The following is a 17,937-nucleotide window of genomic DNA, read 5'->3' as shown; positions in this document are numbered from 1 at the left end:
ATGAATATCCCTGTAAAATGAATCCTCTTGATGTCTGTTAGCCTAACATAATTGAGAGGGATGCATAATTTTCTTTTGTTCACTTTTGAAAGCTGCTGAAAGTTTTACAAAAATTTATTGGCGGGATATAAGGGTTGCTGCCAAGGCCAGCATTTTATACCCCACTGTATCTGACCTGTGATCTGCCTTGAACCATTTCAGTCCATGTAGTGCCGATGCACCCACATATCGTAATGAAGTTTCAGGATTTTAGCCTAGTGATGCTGGGGAAATGACAGTACGTGTCCACATTAAGATGATATGTGTCACAAGGGGAGCTAGGAAGTGTTGATGTCTCCTTGCCCGTGCTGCCCCTTTTAGGTTGTGGAATCATAGGCTAGGGAGAAGCTGTTGTTGAAGAAAGTATGTCATAAGTTAATCCTCTCCGAGATAATGAGAATTGCCGATGCAGGAGTCAGAGATAAAGCACTGTGGAGCTGGAGGAGCACAGCATGCCAGGCAGCATCGGAAAAGCGCAAAATTTGATGTTTCGGGTCAGGACCCTTCTCTCGACCTTAACTTTCCTGCTCTTCTGATGCTGCCTGGCCTGCTGTGCTCCTCCAGCTCCACACTGTGTTATTTCATTAATTATTCCTCGTACTTTTGAGAAAGATTAGAGATACCATGGTATTAGTAAAAATATGTTCTATGTTATGGTCTTGATTCAGGACTGATATTGTTGAAAGGATTGCTGAAAAATTGCATTTCTTATTTTCAGATGGGCAAGATGTGGGTAACGTTCTTTTAATTACGGTAATATCTGCGGTGTTATCCCAACCTTCATATACTTTTCATCCTTTTGACCTGAACCTCGTCATAACAATATTCATTAATTGAAGGCTCATTACAAATCTTTGTGTCCTTCCCACTTCCACTCGATATTAAGGATCTCAATATTGATTATTTTGTAAAGGTCTGTCCTTAATTTTAAATGTATATTAAGCTGGTCAAGTGTACTCCAAGCTTGTTAAGAAAAATACCAGGTACTTTTTCAGAAAAAATGCTTTCAAATCAAATTATGCAATTATACAGCATAGAAATGGCCTTATGGTCCACGATGTATATGCCAACTAACAGACACCAAATTGCATTAATCCCATTTACCTGTACTTGATCCTGCTGTGCCTTGGCATTTTCAGTGCTTATACAGATGATTCATGAGTTTTGTAAAAGTACCTGCTGCCACCACCCTCTCAGACAGCACATCCCATATTTCTACCACCCTTTGAACAAAAAGAAGATTTTCTCAGATCTCCTCTGAATCACCCCTTAAATTTATGCTCTCTGGTCTTAAACACATCTGCCAGCATTGCATGCTATCCTCGTATCGGTTTTCCTTCCTGTTCCTGATCGTGATATTGCAGCTCTTTGAAGTTTTGGAACACCAGAAAGTTTTTATTGTATTTAGCAAGCTAAAGACAATGATACAAATTCCTATTCAGAACAACAGCACCACCACAAACATATTTTGGATGAAAGGATACATTTTGCACTATTAAGAAAGGGTTTGTTTATTGAGAAAAAGATCTGAACGGAGTTCCAAATATCACTTCAATATACAGTTAAATATTTAATTCATGAATCCTGATGTGAGACACAGCAAGCTAAACAATAATAGTTTGCATTTATGTAGCACTTTTGATACAGCAAATTTACCAAGGCCCTATACAGGAGTGATTATGGAGCAAAATAGGATAGCAACACCATCGATGATATATAAAGAAGAGGATTTACAATTTTGTTGAATAGATAGTTTTAAGAAATGACTTAAACGAGGAGGGAGGGAGTGAGTGAGGTTGATATGTTTAGGAGGGAATACCAGTGAATAGGCCTCCGGCAATGTGAGACACTGCCACCAATACAAGATTGATGAAAATCGGCAAGTACAAAAGGCCAGAAATGAAGGAATGTAGATATATTTTGTTTTTCGTTTATATAAATGATTTGGATGAGAATATAAAAGGCATGGTTAGTACATTTGCAGATTTTACACCAAAATTGGTGGCATTATAACCTGTGAAGAAGATTTTCTAAGATTGAGTTCAATCTGGACAAATGTGAGGTATTGCATTTTGGTATAACAAAGGGTAGGGCTTTTACAGTTAATTGTTTCAGAATGGAGGGATGTAGGGGCTCAGGTACATAATTCTGTGAAATTTGACTCATGTACAGTCAGGGTGCTTAAAAAGGTGTTTGGCACACTTGTCTTCATTATTCAGTCATTTGAGTATAGGAGTTGGGAAGACATGTTGAGGTTGAACAGGACATTGATGAGGCCTCTTCTGGTCCAATTCTGGTCACCCGGTTATAGGCGGATGTTATTAAGCTGGAGAAAGCTCAGATTAGGTCTTCCAGGATGATAAAAGGTTTGAATTATAAAGAAAGGCTCGATTGGCCTGGACCTTTTTAACTGGAGTGTGTAAGGTTGAGAGGCGATCTTACAGAAGTTTATAAAATAATGAGGAGGATAGATAGAGCTAAAGGTAGTTGTCTTCACTGTAGGATGGGGATTTTCAAGACTCAGGGCATATTTTTAAGATGAGAGGAGAGAGATTTAAAAAAGACATGAGGGGCAAATTTTTCACACAGAGGGTAGTTCACGTGTGGAATAAATATCCTGAGGAAATGGTGGATGTGAGTGTGATTACAGTCTTTAGAATTTGGTTGGATAAGTACATGAATAAGAAAAGTTTGGAGGGATATGGGCCAAGAGTAGGTAGTGGGTCTAGTTTAATTTGGGATTGTTTAGGGCATGGACTAGTTGGACTGAAGAGTCGGTTTCTGTGCTGTATGACTCTATCGGAAGGCGTGTAGAGCTGGGAGAGGTTACAGACGGGAGAAGAGGTGAAGAGATCATAGGATGGAATTTTAAAGTGGAGAATTGCCAAATTGGGATCCAGTGCTATGACCCACCATGCATTATGCTGATACTCCAAGTAACTTAGTCTGCAATGACATCTTGGATGAGTTGAAATCTTCTGTTATTATGGGGAAACTCGTCCTGGAATATCAGGTTTCAATACAAATGATGTCTGTCATGGAATGTACTGCCTTCATTGTCATCTTGTGGTGACATATCACTTTGAAAAGATGACCAGAAATCTGACATCTTGTTCTGTGGCATTCAGCTTGAAAAATAATGATTTAAGTGAGAGGAGAAATAACAAATGGGCATTTTTTGTGGTGCCTTTCATGGCTTCAGAGTGTTGCTACATGTAGTCATGGTGGTTATGGAGGAGACATGCATTGTTGTAATTCCAGTACTGGTAGGATGGACTTAGCAATGACAACTGGCTTAGAGTAATCGCTGTCCTACTTTTTTGCCTTCAGGAACTTCCTGGCTGCTATGTATCTGGCAAGGGAAGTGTTTTCTCTATTTCCAGGGAAGAACTGAAACGGAATACAACCTACACATGCTGTCTGAGAGTCAGTAAACTTAACCGGGAACCCCAGTCAGTCAAACAACATGTAAGTAAAAGTGCCTTAGAAAGCCATATTTCAGTTACAAAGGGTTTTCTTGCAGTCTTCTGCAGTTAACTAATTTTGTTACTTTAGCGCTTAAGTTGTCAATTGCTGTCATGAATTTGTTCATTCAGTAATGTGTCACCAAAACACATTGGCTTCGTGATAAAAAGGAACTGATTTATTCATGAATACTTTGCCCAAAGGTGGTCTTGCCTCATTATCTGCTGACATTTCATCCTGAAATGTTTCTCTTGCCATTGTTTGTCTTAGGCGATTTGGTATTGTTTTTCACCCTCAGGGGTAGAATGGGGTGGGAGGTCCCAAGTCCCCCTCACCTGTAACAAGTCTTTGACATTATTCTGAACAACGCATTTACTATCTAGCCAACTGAGCTAACCAAATGATTTTAGCAAAACCCAGATAGAAAATTAGAAAAAAGGAGAACTTAAATTTCGTGATAACTTCTTTAGAAAGGGTCCAGACTCAAAACGTCAGCTTTCCTGCTCCTCTGATGCTGCTTGGCCTGCTGTGTTCATCCAGCTGTGCGCCTTGTTATCTCAGATTCCCCAGCATCAGCAGTTCCCACTATCCTTGAATTTTGTAGCACTTTTCACAACCTCAGACATTTAGAAGTAGTTTTGAAGTGTGGTTGCTGTTATAATGTAGGAAAAGTGGCAGCAAATTAGTGCAGGTCTACATCCTCCAAACAGCAGTATGATAATGACCAGATAATCTGGTTATAATGTTAGTTGAAAGACCAATATTGGCAGCACCGCATAAACTATCAGTGTGCCTCAATAACAAATAAAACTGTTGTATGAAAAACTAAACAGTTTGCCAGGATTGTGAGAAGAACTCACTGGAGAGGGTACAAAGGAGATTTACCAGGATGTTTCCAGGGGTGGAGAGTATAATTCAGAAGAGATATGTCTTCTGCAACCTTATGAGAGGACAGATGTTTTAACATCTCAGCACTCCAGTGCTGCAGGCTCTCAGTACGACCCTGAAGTGTCAGCCTGGGTTATATGTTAAAATCTCTAGAGAGATGTTGTTTTCCTTAGAGCAGAGGAGATTGAGAGAGGGCATGATTGAGATGTATAAGATTATGAGAGGCATAGATAGGGTGGACAGGAAGGAACATTTCCCCTTGGAGATAGGATCAGTGACCAGAGGACATAAATTTAAGGCCAGGGGCAGGAGATTTTCAGGGGCTGTGAGGAAAAATATTTTCACCTAGGGAGTGATGTGAACCTAGAGCTTACTGACTAAGGTGATATAGGCAGAAACCCTCATAACATTTAAGAAGTATTTTGGTGTTTGAGCAGGGCATACAAGGCTGTGAGCTAGGTGTTGGGAAGTTGGATTGGAATAGTTAGACGCTTTGTTTTGACTGGTGAAGACTTGATGGCCTGAAGCACCTTTTTCTGTGCTTATGACTATTACTATAATACTAATTCCCAGTCTTCTTGAAAACAATGCTAGATGTCTTCTGCAACCTTATGAGAGGACAGTTGTTTTAACATCTCAGCACTCCAGTGCTGCAGGCTCTCAGTACGACCCTGAAGTGACAGCCTGGGTTATATGTTAAAATCTCTAGAGAGATGGATAATATCCTTATTTTAGAGAAGTCTTATGATGCAGTAGTGGTATCCCTACTTCTGGGCTAGAAAGTCCAGAAGATGTGCCATAGCATGTATAAGCATCTTGATTGAAATAGTAACCACCACCTTACCAATGGCTAACACTTAGATATCTGCTCGTGCTTAAATACGCAGCATCAATTGAAACAGGATGAAAGACGGCCATTTAGCCCATTGTGTCTGTAAAAGTAAAATTGTCATAGTTCCAGAGGACTATCAGAGAGAAACGACTGGTGGGTGCAAGCTGAGGGTCACTACACCTAAGGTGAGGGGAGACATTGAGAAAGAGAGTCTCTGATGAAGGGTCTAGGCCCGAAACGTCAGCTTTTGTGCTCCTGAGATGCTGCTGGGCCTGCTGTGTTCATCCAGCCTCACATTTTATTATCTACCTCATTGTAACCTTGGCTGATGTGGGAATTGAACTCTTACCATTGGTGTCACTCAGAATTGCAGACCAACCATCCAGCCAACTAAGCTAACTGACCCCTTGTTTTGCTTTGTCAAAATCATTCATTTTGATATCTCTATTAAAATTTCTCTTAAGCAAAGCAAACAATGATAGCTTCGCTATTCTCTCCACGTGATGAACTACTTCTTTAAAATTCATCCTGACAGATTTCGGTGAAGGGGGGCAGCTCACCACTGGTATCCTTGGAGTGTGTCTCCTGTAAAGCACAGGAGGTCTATGGCGTGAGCAAAAGCTCTTATATTTCCTTGTCTGGAAGCTGCAGCAACTGTGAAAGTAGTCCGCAATATGTGGTAAGAGCAAACTGTGTGCTGCTTCTAACTTAGTACAGAATTACTGGGGTATAGTTAGAAACCGCGAATGACCCATTTCGCAGTGAATCAACTATTTTAGTTGATCAAGGGAGGTGTCGGGGAATGAATTTGAACTTTTGAGAAACCACTCTTGATGGTGTAGGTAAGTGCAGAAGAGAATGCACTCTGGTCCAATAACACCCTTTGAGTCCACCTCACTTAATTTCTCTTGTTCCAATCCCTCAATCTCTATATTTGCAAACGTTAATTGTCATTGTTGGGTAAATAATTGCCCATTTGGGAGCAATTGGCAAGGTAGGACGCAAAGACTGTTGGGACGGAACAGTATTCTTCCAGGCAGATCATTATTTATTGAAGAGTCCAGAAATACGTCCAACCAGCATTGCAATTTGAGCCTGATGGCTGAGATGAACCTGCTTGCACCTACACTGCCCACATCTTCACAAACAGTTGCCAATTTGGAAGAGCTTATTGTACCTGATTGGTTGATTTATTGTCACATGTATCTGAACACAGTGAAAAGTTTTGTTTACGACCAGTACAGGCAAGTTATAGGAAGCAAGGACGTACTGATTATAGAGTGAATAAAGCTAGACAGGGGCATACAGGTTACATCAAACAGGGCGTGCACTGGGCAAGGACAGCATTTTTTGAAATTAGAGAGTCCATTCATCAGTCTAATAACAAAAGGAAAGATGCCGTTCTTGAACCTGCATGTGCGTGGGTTCAAGCTTCTGTATCTGCTGCCTGACGTGGCAAAAGGCCATGTAAGTGGATGTTTCAAATGGTAGGCTTTTTTAAGGAAAATCATGTGCAAGGAAGAAAGCAAGATCATTGCGATGAGTTGGGTCGGCTCTGCTTTACACAGGCAGAAAATGACATTCAGTTCAACGCTAGTGACTTCCACTGAGGCCACCATAGTCCCAACTCTGCACTTAAAAGGAATTTCATGAGACAATTTCCTCCACCAACAAAATCACCTGAAATTGATAGCAACAGTTACCTACCAAGTAAGCGCAGCAAGAAGATGTCAAATACTGATGCAGGCATAATGCAATGTACAATTCAGAAGATCATCCATCTCTGAATCTGGCCATGCATTGGACTCCCAGATACAATTTTTCAGAAACTTGTCCCATCTTCACCACTTTTTTCACCCACATTTATCGTGGCAAATGGTGACTGAATCGTTTGTCATCACTGACAATTTCAACATCCCCTAGGCAAATCGCCATTCAGAAGTGTCTTTCACTTGAACTTTAACCTGCCTGTTTCCTTATCCTAACAGTGGAAAGTAGAAAATTCTAAGAAGCAGTTGCTCACCCTAGACAATGCCACCACTTCTACTGGGAGTACTGGAATGAACCTAGTCATGAGACATGGGGTTCTGGAGGATGGAGATGGATACACGTTTAGCTTGAATGTCACTGATCCAATGATGGAAGACATGGGGTTTGCATCAATATATATCCCACCAATTCATCTTCCATCCGGGGGTGAATGTGTGATTTTCCCGACAGAAAACATCAGTGCTTTGACAACCAGCGTCACCTTTGCATGTACAGGTAAGTCCCATGCTGAACAATTTTGAGAGGTATTTAATTTCTTTGTCAGGACTTGAATGGCGATATTCCCAGTCATTCTCAAATGCCTTAGGTTACATCTATAAAAGTTCAACATCGTTTCATATGTTTCAGCAGCATTTCAAAGTACTTCATGTAAGTGTCTCTTGTGATGTAACCAGTGAGCTTTACAAAGCAAGGCTCCATGAACGGAAGGTAGACAAAGGATCAATTAATCACAACCTCTTTGCAGCAGGCCAGAGCCTTGGCTTAATGTCAACGAATGCTACACTTCCTTGGTATTATTCTCAGCTTTGTGATTCAGTATAATTAATGGTAGGGCCCTGGGTGGTGTGGTATATCAGAGAGACCTGGGGGTTCAGGTCATAATTCTTTGAAATTTGCGTCAGAGGTAGTCAAGGTGGTTGAGAAAGTATTTAGCATGCTTGCCTTCATTGGTCAGACCTTTGAGCATAGGACTTGGGACATCATGTTGAGTTGGTGAGGCCTCTTCTCGAGTACTGTGCAGTCCTAATTTCCCTGCAATAGGAAGAATACTAGACTGGAGAGAGTTCACAAAAGATTTACCAGGACATTCCCTGGAATGGAGGGTTTGAGTTCTAAATATAGACTGGAAAAGGCTAGGACTTTTTTCACTGGAGCATAGGAGGTTTACAGGTTACCCAGTAGAGGTTTATAAAATCATGAGGGGCATGGATAACGTGAATAATGAGCAAAGAAGGGAACATACTTTAAAGGTGTGAGGAGAAAGATTCCAAAAGGACATGAGGGACAACTTTTCTACGCAGGGAATGATTCGTGTGTGGATTAAACTGTCGGGGGAAGAGGTGTATGCCGGGACAAGTTACAATGTTTAAAAATATTTGAATAAGTACATGAATAGGAATGGGGGGGGGGGGGGTGTTCGGATTTCTGAAGAAGCGTCTAGGCCCGAAACGTCAGCCTTCCTGCTCCTCTGATGCTGCTTGGCCTGCTGTGTTCATCCATCATACCTGGCACTGGTTTGGTTCTGTCAGTATAGAACGTTATGAATCCCTAGGGCTGACGTTTTACTGTCTGAGGTTGTGGGTAAGTTGAAATCTTGCGCATTATTTTTCAATTGAATTGGTCTCAATACAGACTAGTATATGTGTTGCCTGTTTACAACACAGATTGAGTTTAGGATTTGAGCACCTTATATTAAGTGACAATTCAGTTATTTTCTTTTAGCTGATATTTATTATTGTTTATAAACCAACTCCAATGTGAGATTTAAGATAATAAAATGTGAGGCTGGATGTACACAGCAGGCCAAGCAGCATCTCAGGAGCACAAAAGCTGACGTTTCGGGCCTAGACCCTTCATCAGAGAGGGGGATGGGGTGAGGGTTCTGGAATAAATAGGGAGAGAGGGGGAGGCGGACCGAAGATGGAGAGAAAAGAAGATAGGTGGAGAGAGTATAGGTGGGGAGATAGGGAGGGGATAGGTCAGTCCAGGGAAGACGGACAGGTCAAGGAGGTGGGATGAGGTTAGTAGGTAGATGGGGGTGCGGCTGGGGGTGGGAGGAAGGGATGGGTGAGAGGAAGAACAGGTTAGGGAGGCAGAGACAGGTTGGACTGGTCCAACCTGTCTCTGCCTCCCTAACCTGTTCTTCCTCTCACCCATCCCTTCCTCCCACCCCAAGCCGCACCCCCATCTACCTACTAACCTCATCCCACCTCCTTGACCTGTCCGTCTTCCCTGGACTGACCTATCCCCTCCCTACCTCCCCACCTATACTCTCTCCACCTATCTTCTTTACTCTCCATCTTCGGTCCGCCTCCCCCTCTCTCCCTATTTATTCCAGAACCCTCACCCCATCCCCCTCTCTGATGAAGGGTCTAGGCCCGAAACGTCAACTTTTGTGCTCCTGAGATGCTGCTTGGCTTGCTGTGTTCATCCAGCCTCACATTTTATTATCTTGGATTCTCCAGCATCTGCAGTTCCCATTATCTCCAATGTGAGATTTACACAGGTTTCAAAAGATGACTTTCAGTGATCTTGCTTCATGTTTTGAAGGTTGGGAGACTGCTGGGATTCCGCTTGTGTATAGCTTCATCCTTACCCGCTGTCATGTTGGAGGAACTCATTGTGATGAGTTCTATGTGTACAAAGGCAGCAGATCTGAATACAGTGCGGTCCTTCCCCCTGGCTTCAGCTCAAACCGATTCATCGCTTACATTGCTGTCACTGTTCAGAACCAGCAGGGAGCCTCTGTAGTAGCTCTGAACCGGTAAGTAGGTAGTGCTAACACCTTTCCCGCTGGACTTCATTGTTTTTTGAATAAGAAAGTGTCGTAATTATTTGCACTGAATGATGTTGAATTAAAGGAGTATGTTATTCAAAAATCCCAAGTGCTTCAATACAACATCATTATGTGCAATATGTATTGAAATTATGTGATTTTGTATCCTAAAAATGAGGCAGTGTTTCCATTTAAGCTACATTTTATATTCCTAATTTGCATTCTTTTGTATGAGTTTCAAATTTAAATTTAAGGCTAAACCTTAGTGACGATCCAAGTGAATGTTCATTTTGTAATCATCACCCTGAATCAGATAGTCACTGGAGTTTTGATTAGGTGATGTCTCTTGTTTTGAGGTTTTGTGACTACATTTCAGATAGTGAGACAGATTAACATTTGGGCCAGGAAAGGATGTGAGAGGTTGGGAGCTGAACTTAAAATATAGCTCAGTGCAATACTGGGGAAACAGTAAGATAGCATTGGGAAAAATCAGGTAAAGTGTGAAGATGATTCTTTTTTATCCATGCAGTCTTATAATCAGATGAAATCCTTCTAATTTAGAGGCAAACAAATTGTTGGAAAATCTTAACAGGCCTGGCAGCATGTGTGGAAAGGAATCAGAGTTAACGTTTCGGATTGAGTGAGCTACCTAGTCCCTTAACTTGCAGAACCTCAGTTCTGAGGAAAGGTCACTCGACCCGAAACATTAACTCTGATTCTTCCCCACAAAAGTGGCCAGACCTGCTGAGCTATTACAGCAATTTCTGTTTTTGTTTCTGATTTACAGCATCCTGAATACTTCTGGTTTTTATTCTAATTTGGAGGATTTGAGTCTGGCATTAATATACAAATTTAAGGCTCTGCTTACTGTGATGTACGAGAGTAAGTAGTCGCCAAGAGTGGACAACGGAGCACACTGGTGATGATTGTGGATAGTATTTTGATTAATCTTATGCTGCTTCCAAGTTTACATAACGAGATATTTAATCCATTGTTGCCATTGCTTTCTGCAGGTCCGTGGTTATTAATATAACAAACACTCCTGAAGGGTTCCAAAGTCTCACTGACTGGATGAAGCTCGAGACTGAGACTAAACTGCAGGAGCTATTGAAACAGGGTGACCCACAGCCTACCGTGGAGTATGCCCTTGCCCTGGTCACAGTGCTCAATGAGGTAGGGCACTGCTCGCTGTTTCTTCCACTACCTTATTCCTGCCTTCGGCCTTGCTTCAGCTACCTAGCCTTTTAACTTGCAATTAAATCCCTAAATCTCTCCTTTTAAAACCAATGTCTTTGAGTCACTGTTCCTGATACCACCACCTCTGGACATTTCTGACTTTTCTCCTCTGTAGTACCTTGGGACATTTCACAGCCTTAACTGCACAAGATATATGCAAGCTTGTATTGTTGAATTAAGTGTAAAGTGATAATAACACTTGCAGTGCCTGAGGCTTTTCCATCATCCCATAAAGAGTATGAAATTTATTAAAAGGCACAGCAGTGTTTAGCAAAGTCTGTCACACATTTCTGGCACATTCCAGAATTGAGCCATGTGTCGGAAAAGGTGTCAGCTGACCTGGTCCTCCACTCGTCAGTCATGTGGACTTGATGAGTAAGATCACCAGTTGGTGCTATATTATGTGCCATTTTCAGTGTGAGACCCAAAGCAAGGTGATAGCCATCAGTCAGGTACCATGCAAGAGAGTGTCCCAAATCCATTTTGCCACCAGCCTCACAATCATTCCCTAATTTTATCTAAGGGTAAATCTTTCCTGCGAGTAATTTGAAGGGGAAGCCTAACTGGTCTTATTTATTTGCTTAAAGTTAATAAGGGGAAGAATTCATTCTGATCATATCAAAGCAGAATACTTTTTTAAAACTATTGCCAAAGTTATTTTGATACAAGTTGCAGTTATATAACATCTTCAGCAGATTTCACCAAGAAACTTTGTAGGAGCATTATGTGATATGTTTTGACACTAAACCACATAAGGAGGTATTAGGGCAGATGACTAAAAGCTTGTTCAGCGAGGTGGGTCTAAAGGTGTGACCTACATAGGGAAAGTTTGAGATGGGGGTGCAGAAAAGTTTAGGGACGGAATTTGAGATTTGTGCCTGGTTTAAGGTGGATCACTCCCGCTTTTTCAAGGGTAATTAAGAATGACAGTAAAATTCTGGTGGCACTTACGTTTGAAACATGAATAAAGAAGGTTGAAATCGTGGCTTGCAGAATGTACTTTAATCTGGGCTGAATCTGTAACAAACAAGTAGAAAAACGAACAAAAATTACAAAGATTTGAGCAGTTTACAACACTATAACAAGAAGTTCCGATCTAAAAGATCAGTAAACAGAAGATGGAGAAGATGACATGAGGCCTTTATGCTTGAGCCAGACAGCAGTCAATAGTAAGACGTGTTATTACCTCATCTGATCATGACTGAACAATGTTAAAACTCATGTTTTAAATACATCCCCTGCAGTACGAGAGGACCAAAGTCTTTGAAAAGGTGTCGACAAATGACACAATTAGCAGGACTAACATCCGCAATAACATCACACTGGCCCTTACTTCACTGGAGGTCAGCACTGTAGATGATATCCAGCAGATCTCTGCAGCATTGGCACAGTGCACGGTAAGAACTTCTCCATCCTCTACATAAAGAATAAAAACAATGCCTTTCAGTAACCTCATCAAACAGGAGCTATCACTTGGAAATTTGTCCAGAGAGAGGAATTTAGTGCTTTAGGTTTAAGATGACATTTCATGATTTTGACAAAAGAACCAGGGTGTAGGGGAGGTTTTTTTTGACACGGCATATATTTACCATCTGGAATGCAGTGCCTGAGGAGATCGTAAAAGCAGATTCATTAATAACTTCTGAAAAGGAGTTGAATGTCAAAGAACCACACAGCAGGGAAAGAAACCATTTTGCTCTTTGGGCCTGGCCAAAATGATGTGTGGCTTGGAAAGGAACTTGCAAGTAGTGATGTGCCTACATATTTGCTGTGCTTCTGCTTCTAAGTAGCAAAGGATGCAGGTTTGGAAGGTGGTTTTGAAAGAGCTGTCATGAGTAGCTGCAGCACATTTTGTAAAAAGTGCACACTGCTGCCACCATGCATCATAGTGAAGGGAGTGAAATTTGAAGTTGATTGTATGAGTGCTAATCAAATCACCTATATCCGGAATGGTATTGAGCCTCTTAAGCATTGTTGGATCTGCCATTGAGGCATGTGAAAAGTATTCTATCAGCCTCTGGCCTTGTAAACGGTGGACATGCATTGTGGAAAACTAAGGGGAGTTACTCACCACAGAATTCCCAGCCTGTGCCCTGTTCTTGTAGCCTTTACATTGCTAGTCCATTTCAGTTTCTTGTTATTGGAAACCTCTAGGATGTTGATAGTGGGGGGCGTTCAGTGATGGTAATGCCATTTGAACCTGATGGGGCAAGTGGTTAAATTCTCTCTCTTTGGTAATTACTTGGTACTTCTGTGGTATGAATGTTACTTGCCTCATTTCAGCCAAATCTGGATGTTGCCCGGATCTTGCTGCACATGGACGTGGACTGCTTCAATATTTGAGGAATCATGAATTGTGCTGGAAAAATTATACAGTTTTGTAATTCATTGCTTGAATAATTTAGTTGATTGGCCTTGGCTGAATTAACCTTGGAGAGCCAGAAAACCTTTCTGATGCCTTTCCTCAGTTTAGTTGTAACATGTTACTAAGATAAAAGGGATTCTGGAAAGTCAGAGGAAAAGACTGGCTTGCCATATCTAAACTGAACTTTTAATCACTTTTTTCTTCTGTCCTTTCTGCCAGGTCATCAGCAAAAAATTAATTTGTAGCAAATGTCAGAACCAGACATTGTTTGCCCTGGACAACATGATAGCGGTCCTCCAAAAGGAAACTAGGCAGGGTAAAATGACACCAACCTCCATTGGGGATAATATCCTTGTCACTGTGGGTAAGTTCAAAGTAATGGTAAATTGAGATACGAGCACTGCTGTAAAGTAATTGAGGGTGTAGATCAATGTTGTCTAATACACTCACTACTCAACACACACATGCCAAATTGATGCTGTTCGTCAAGGTGAGAGATTTCAGTAAGATGGACATTAGGAATCTGCAGTAGCGCCTTCCAGCAAGGGTGTTGTGGTTCCAGTTTGTCTGACAAAAGTAAATAGGGAATCCTGTGACAGAGCGATCCCTGACATTAAAGAAAATCTGGAGCCTGATTCAATTAAGCTATGAATTAGAGAGACCACTGTTAAAGAAGTGAAAGCATGTTGAAATACATTAATTATATCATCACAACTGAATGTTGTTTAGTGATTTAGATGTTGTTACTAATAGTGTTCTGTAACAATGCTACTGCCATAATGCAGTACACTACTGTTCACCTTTATTCTTGTCTCTCTATCCCACTTAATCTCTGAGAGATTGTGACAAAACTCACCCATTCTTCGTGTGTGATTTGTATTTTGTGGTGAATGTAGAAATCCAATTAGACCGCACTGGTCTAAGTAATTAAATAATGTCTCAAAAATTAGATAGAAGTCTCCATTTTGTGCGATGATGTAAAACAAGTTGGCAACTTGACATCGTTACTCTTGTTGACATTAGAGAAGATTTGATTCCATAATGTGCAGGAGAGGAATCATTCTCTCATCCCAATTCCTAACATCAGACAATGTGACTGAATGAAGGGCTTTCACATTGCAATTTGTTTATTCTATAGGAGGTCTGATCGATATGACTAATCAATTGGTTCCATTGATGAATAAGGTCACCAGCCCTTCCATGTTCAAACCTGAATTGGTGGCAACAAAGGCCTATGATCTGTCCATGAAATTGATGCAGATTCTGATGGGTACACGGGTCCTGAATGAAGAGCCTTTGAGTGTATCGGGTGCAAGGATGTGGGCACAAGGCAAGAGGGCTGACCCTGGCCATCTGTTGTGCTTTGCCAACAAGTCCGGCTGCCAGTTCTCCATCCCACCATCCTTCAACAGTATATTTTCCAACCTCAGTGACGTAACACAGGTCATGTTTCTTGTGGACTCCAATCCCTTTCCTTATGGCTACATAAAGAATTACACCATTTCCAGCAAAGTGGCTTCCATCGAGTTCAAGACTGACAATGGATCGCAGATCCCCATTGAAAGCCTGGGTTCAGAGAAGGCCATTACTGTTAGCGTGTCGACTAACTCTGCCATCAGAAATGTCACCGTTAATACAACCGTTATTGCTGCAAGGAGATCAGTAACTGTGAACGTCACCTCTGGAAATTTGAATAAAAAGGCTGGGCTCCACATTCAAGTCACGTACACAGTTTTAAATGGTATGTATAAGAAAATTGAGATAATTGTGAAGAGGACAAGGGGTATATGTAAACATGTCAAATAGAAGTAGGAGTCAGTCCCTTAAATTTGCACCGCCATTCAGTAAGATCATGTCTGATCTGATTACTCTACCCTCTCATCTGCCTAGATGTTCTTTCGTTCCACCCTCCTCCTTTTTCATCAAGAACCTACCTCTGCCTTAAAATTATTCAAAGATTCTGGATTCATCCCCCCCCTGTGAGAAAAGAATTATCCTTATTTCTGTCTTAAAAGGGTGACCCTTTATTTTTAAACAGTGGCTTCCAGGTCTAGGTTCAACCATGCAAATTGAAGGATCATTATTTTTGGTTTTCTGCTTTTTATTTTGCTTCCTCTCTCCTCATGTTGCTCGTTCAGAGCCTGTTTCATTGTCTTACGTATGTTTCAAAACCTGCAAGGATCACAACTATTGGATCCTTCCATACGGACTGCAGGTTCCTCACCAGCCCTGAGCAGATGCCCCGAACCATGGTATCAGGCAGACAGTACAGCTGTTTGAACTCTGTAGTTGTAGTATCCCTACAATGTGGAAACAGGCCATTTGGCCCAACAAGTCCACACTGCCCCCTCCGAAAAGCATCCCACCCAGATCCATTCCTCTAGCCCTGCAATTCCCATGACCAGTCCACCTACCCTGCACATCTTTGGATTGTAGGAGGAAACCAGAGCACCTGGAGGAAACCCACGCAGGCACTGGGAGAATATGCAAACTCCGCACAGACAGTCACCCGAGGGTGGAATCAAACCTGGGTCCCTGGTGCTGTGAGGCTGCAGTGCTAACCATTGAGCCACTCAAGAAGTCATATTGGATTCATAGTGCACCTCTGTTTCTCCCTGTGCTGATACTGCCGGACCTGCCAAGTTTCAACTGTGCTTTTGGTTTTTACTTCTGGATGCCTGTTCTTTGCTGCAGAGAACTCTGTCAGTCCCTGTCATGTAGTTCTGTATCCCCACTATATTCTTTTTTGCCTCTCCCACTTGAATGGCTTCTTGTACCATGGTGCCATTGTCAGTAAGATCATCCATTCAGGAGCTCCTGCCCTAATCCATCACGCTGACAGTATCTCCGACCTGTTGGACAGATTTAAAGGCCAAGGTTTCTGCATACCTTTCCTCTGAACCCCCATACCTGCTTTACTTGCAGTCACACAGTCTTTTCCCTGACCTCTGACCAAATCACAAGTCCCTAACTTGAAGGGTGCAACCATTTTCTGGAAAAAAGTGCTAAGGAAATTTTTCCCTCCCTGATCCACTGTCTGCAGCTTGTTCTTTAGTTCATAAATTCTGTGCTAATGTTCACTCAACCACATACATGTTGCCCTGGAATGTAATGACATCCAGGAGGGGGGGAGAAATAATGGGAACTGCAGATGCTGGAGATTCCAAGATAATAAGATGTGAGGCTGGATGAACACAGCAGGCCCAGCAGCATCTCAGGAGCACAAAAGCTGACGTTTCGGGCCTAGACCCTTCATCAGAGAGGGGGATGGGGGGAGGGAACTGGAATAAATAGGGAGAGAGGGGGAGGCGGACCGAAGATGGAGAGTAAAGAAGATAGGTGGAGAGAGTGTAGGTGGGGAGGTAGGGAGGGGATAGGTCAGTCCAGGGAAGACGGACAGGTCAAGGAGGTGGGATGAGGTTAGTAGGGAGCTGGGGGTGCGGCTTGGGGTGGGAGGAAGGGATGGGTGAGAGGAAGAACCGGTTAGGGAGGCAGAGACAGGTTGGACTGGTTTTGGGATGCAGTGGGTGGGGGGGGGAAGAGCTGGGCTGGTTGTGTGGTGCAGTGGGGGAGGGGATGAACTGGGCTGGTTTAGGGATGCAGTGGGGGAAGGGGAGATTTTGAAACTGGTGAAGTCCACATTGATACCATATGGCTGCAGGGTTCCCAGGCGGAATATGAGTTGCTGTTCCTGCAACCTTCGGGTGGCATCATTGTGGCAGTGCAGGAGGCCCATGATGGACATGTCATCAAGAGAATGGGAAGGGGAGTGGAAATGGTTTGCGACTGGGAGGTGCAGTTGTTTGTTGCGAACTGAGCGGAGGTGTTCTGCAAAGCGGTCCCCAAGCCTCCGCTTGGTTTCCCCAATGTAGAGGAAGCCGCACCGGGTACAGTGGATGCAGTATACCACATTGGCAGATGTGCAGGTGAACCTCTGCTTAATGTGGAATGTCATCTTGGGGCCTGGGATGGGGGTGAGGGAGGAGGTGTGGGGACAAGTGTAGCATTTCCTGCGGTTGCAGGGGAAGGTGCCGGGCGTGGTGGGGTTGGAGGGCAGTGTGGAGCGAACAAGGGAGTCACGGAGAGAGTGGTCTCTCCAGAAAGCAGACAGGGGAGGGGATGGAAAAATGTCTTGGGTGGTGGGGTCGGATTGTAAATGGCGGAAGTGTCGGAGGATAATGCGTTGTATCCGGAGGTTGGTAGGGTGGTGTGTGAGAACGAGGGGGATCCTCTTGGGGCGGTTGTGGCGGGGGCGGGGTGTGAGGGATGTGTCGCGGGAAATGCGGGAGACGCGGTCAAGGGCGTTCTCGATCACCGTGGGGGGGAAGTTGCGGTCCTTAAAGAACTTGGACATCTGGGATGTGCGGGAGTGGGATGTCTTATCGTGGGAGCAGATGCGGCGGAGGCGGAGGAATTGGGACTAGGGGATGGAATTTTTGCAGGAGGGTGGGTGGGAGGAGGTGTATTCTAGGTAGCTGTGGGAGTCGGTGGGCTTGAAATGGACATCAGTTACAAGCTGGTTGCCTGAGATGGAGACTGAGAGGTCCAGGAAGGTGAGGGATGTGC

The 17,937-nt window shown here is 43.0% G+C and overlaps 1 protein-coding gene across 3 annotated transcripts in view; it reads left to right on the top strand.

The window, feature by feature from the left end:
* Positions 1-17,937, top strand: part of pkd1a (polycystic kidney disease 1a) — a 179,607-nt gene that overhangs the window by 99,549 nt on the left and 62,121 nt on the right. For all 3 annotated transcript variants that reach the window (XM_048551749.2, XM_048551750.2, XM_048551751.2), the window contains 8 exons: positions 3,370-3,507; positions 5,760-5,903; positions 7,213-7,489; positions 9,545-9,758; positions 10,784-10,943; positions 12,251-12,403; positions 13,591-13,735; positions 14,510-15,112. In XM_048551749.2, the coding sequence (XP_048407706.2) occupies positions 3,370-3,507; positions 5,760-5,903; positions 7,213-7,489; positions 9,545-9,758; positions 10,784-10,943; positions 12,251-12,403; positions 13,591-13,735; positions 14,510-15,112 (1,834 nt within the window). The remainder of the gene's footprint in view (positions 1-3,369; positions 3,508-5,759; positions 5,904-7,212; positions 7,490-9,544; positions 9,759-10,783; positions 10,944-12,250; positions 12,404-13,590; positions 13,736-14,509; positions 15,113-17,937) is intronic.

Source organism: Stegostoma tigrinum, chromosome 23, assembly GCF_030684315.1.
Source record: "Stegostoma tigrinum isolate sSteTig4 chromosome 23, sSteTig4.hap1, whole genome shotgun sequence".
NCBI lineage: Eukaryota > Metazoa > Chordata > Chondrichthyes > Orectolobiformes > Stegostomatidae > Stegostoma > Stegostoma tigrinum.
Note: the sequence above shows the minus strand (reverse complement) of the source record. Positions and strands in the feature narration are given on the sequence as shown.